The sequence below is a fragment of the Cyprinodon variegatus genome, unplaced genomic scaffold, assembly GCF_000732505.1.
Source record: "Cyprinodon variegatus isolate N-32 unplaced genomic scaffold, C_variegatus-1.0 Scaffold1628, whole genome shotgun sequence".
NCBI lineage: Eukaryota > Metazoa > Chordata > Actinopteri > Cyprinodontiformes > Cyprinodontidae > Cyprinodon > Cyprinodon variegatus.
Genome location: NW_015152081.1, coordinates 42,529 through 44,240, shown reverse-complemented (window position 1 = coordinate 44,240; position 1,712 = coordinate 42,529). Strand labels below are relative to the sequence as shown.

The 1,712-nt window shown below is 44.5% G+C and overlaps 1 protein-coding gene across 1 annotated transcript in view; it reads left to right on the top strand.

Annotated features, from left to right (window-relative positions):
* Positions 1-1,712, top strand: part of acsl3 (acyl-CoA synthetase long-chain family member 3) — a 47,882-nt gene that overhangs the window by 39,977 nt on the left and 6,193 nt on the right. Inside the window, exons 8-9 of the mRNA XM_015404071.1 lie at positions 752-891; positions 975-1,147. Of these exons, the coding sequence (XP_015259557.1) occupies positions 752-891; positions 975-1,147 (313 nt within the window). The remainder of the gene's footprint in view (positions 1-751; positions 892-974; positions 1,148-1,712) is intronic.

Sequence of the window (1,712 nt, the reverse complement as noted above, 5' to 3'; positions counted from 1 at the left end):
AAAAACCACCTGGTCTCCTTACAGTCACCTCCCTCAGCCACTCTTTCATCATCTCCTCAATGAGGAGATGAGGAGTTCTGCATAAAGCACATACCTGTTCTTTTATGCACAATCCACGCCCACACTTCCCCCTTTAACGTTCTCATGGCAGTCTCAACGTCCGCAGTAACAACACACATAGGGTGCGCCGCACTTTAGGACACGCCGCACATTTTGGGGGAAAAAAAAGACGTTTATATGCGGCTTATAAATATGTATCTCCCTTAGAGATAGGGTGAGAAGCTCGCTCATCCAGGAAGGACTCGGAGTAGAGCCGCTGCTCCTCCACGTCGAGAGGTTAGGATGCCTCCTGGATGTCTCCCTGGTGAGGGGTTCCAGGCACGTCCCACTGGGGGGAGACCAAGGACACGCTGGAGGGACGATGTTTCTCTGCTGGCCTGGGAACGCCTTGGGGTTGCTCCTGAGGGGCTAGAAGAAGTGGCTGGGGAGAGGGAAGTCTGGGCCTCCCTTCTTAGGCTGCTGCCCCCGCGACCTGACCGCGGATAAGCGGAGGAAGATGGATGGATGGATATATATATATATATATATATATATATATATATATATATATATATATATATATATATATATATATATATATATACATCTATATAAACAGAGGATGCTGTTAAGAAGATGAAAAGTTGGTCATGTGGTTAAACCCCAAACTTGTAGCTCCTTTGTTGTTTGACATTGTTTCGTTTATCTGCAGGAGATTATGGACCGTATCTATAAGAATGTGATGATGAAGGTGGAGGAGATGAATTGCTTCCAGCGAGCAATCTTCATCCGAGCATACAACTACAAGCTGGAACAGCTGTTAAAAGGCCGCAGCACCCCGCTGTGTGACAGGTACACAGCCAGGATTTGAACATGTAAATATAAGAATAGCAGAAATGAATGTTTTCTCCTCTCTTTCCTTCCTGTTGAAATAGGTTTGTGTTCAGAAAGGTTCGTTCTCTGCTTGGTGGTCGAACCCGCGTCTTGTTATCAGGTGGGGCTCCTCTCTCCGCCGCCACGCAGCGATTCATGAACGTGTGTCTGTGTTGCCCAGTGGGTCAGGGATATGGCCTGACGGAGACCTGCGGCGCTGGGACTATATGTGAATGTAAGCTAGAATATTTGTTGGTATCTAAACTGTCTGTCTTCACGTTTGCCTTGGTTTGCTTTAGATCCGTTATATGAAATAGAAACACAGAGAGAAACAGATGCAGCTTTTCTTTTCCCATCCGCATGAAATCACCTCTGACCCAATCTTGGAGTTATCTAACCAAGAACAAATTAAAAAATAAAAACTGTTCATTTGTTTATAAATGGCACCATTTCCCCTCTGACTGTCACATGCAGTGCTTTGTAAAATTATTTTGTATTTAGTTTAATTCAATTTAGTTAAGTTTATTTCTCATAGCTCTTAACAGAGACAATAATGTCCGATTGGTTCTAAGTTTTCAATCCAAAGAAAACCAGCTGGTTGCATCCAGTCATTGAAGACCCGCTTCTCTTAGATCAACCTGCAGAAATGATTTTTGCCAACATTTAGTCATTGACTCTTCAGCAATCCCTCACAACAAGCATGCTTGTAGCAACAGTGGAGAGGAAAAACAGGAAGAAAGCTCATCAACAGCTCAGCTGTAGAGGTGGTCAGCAGCACCACATTCATCACAGACACCCTC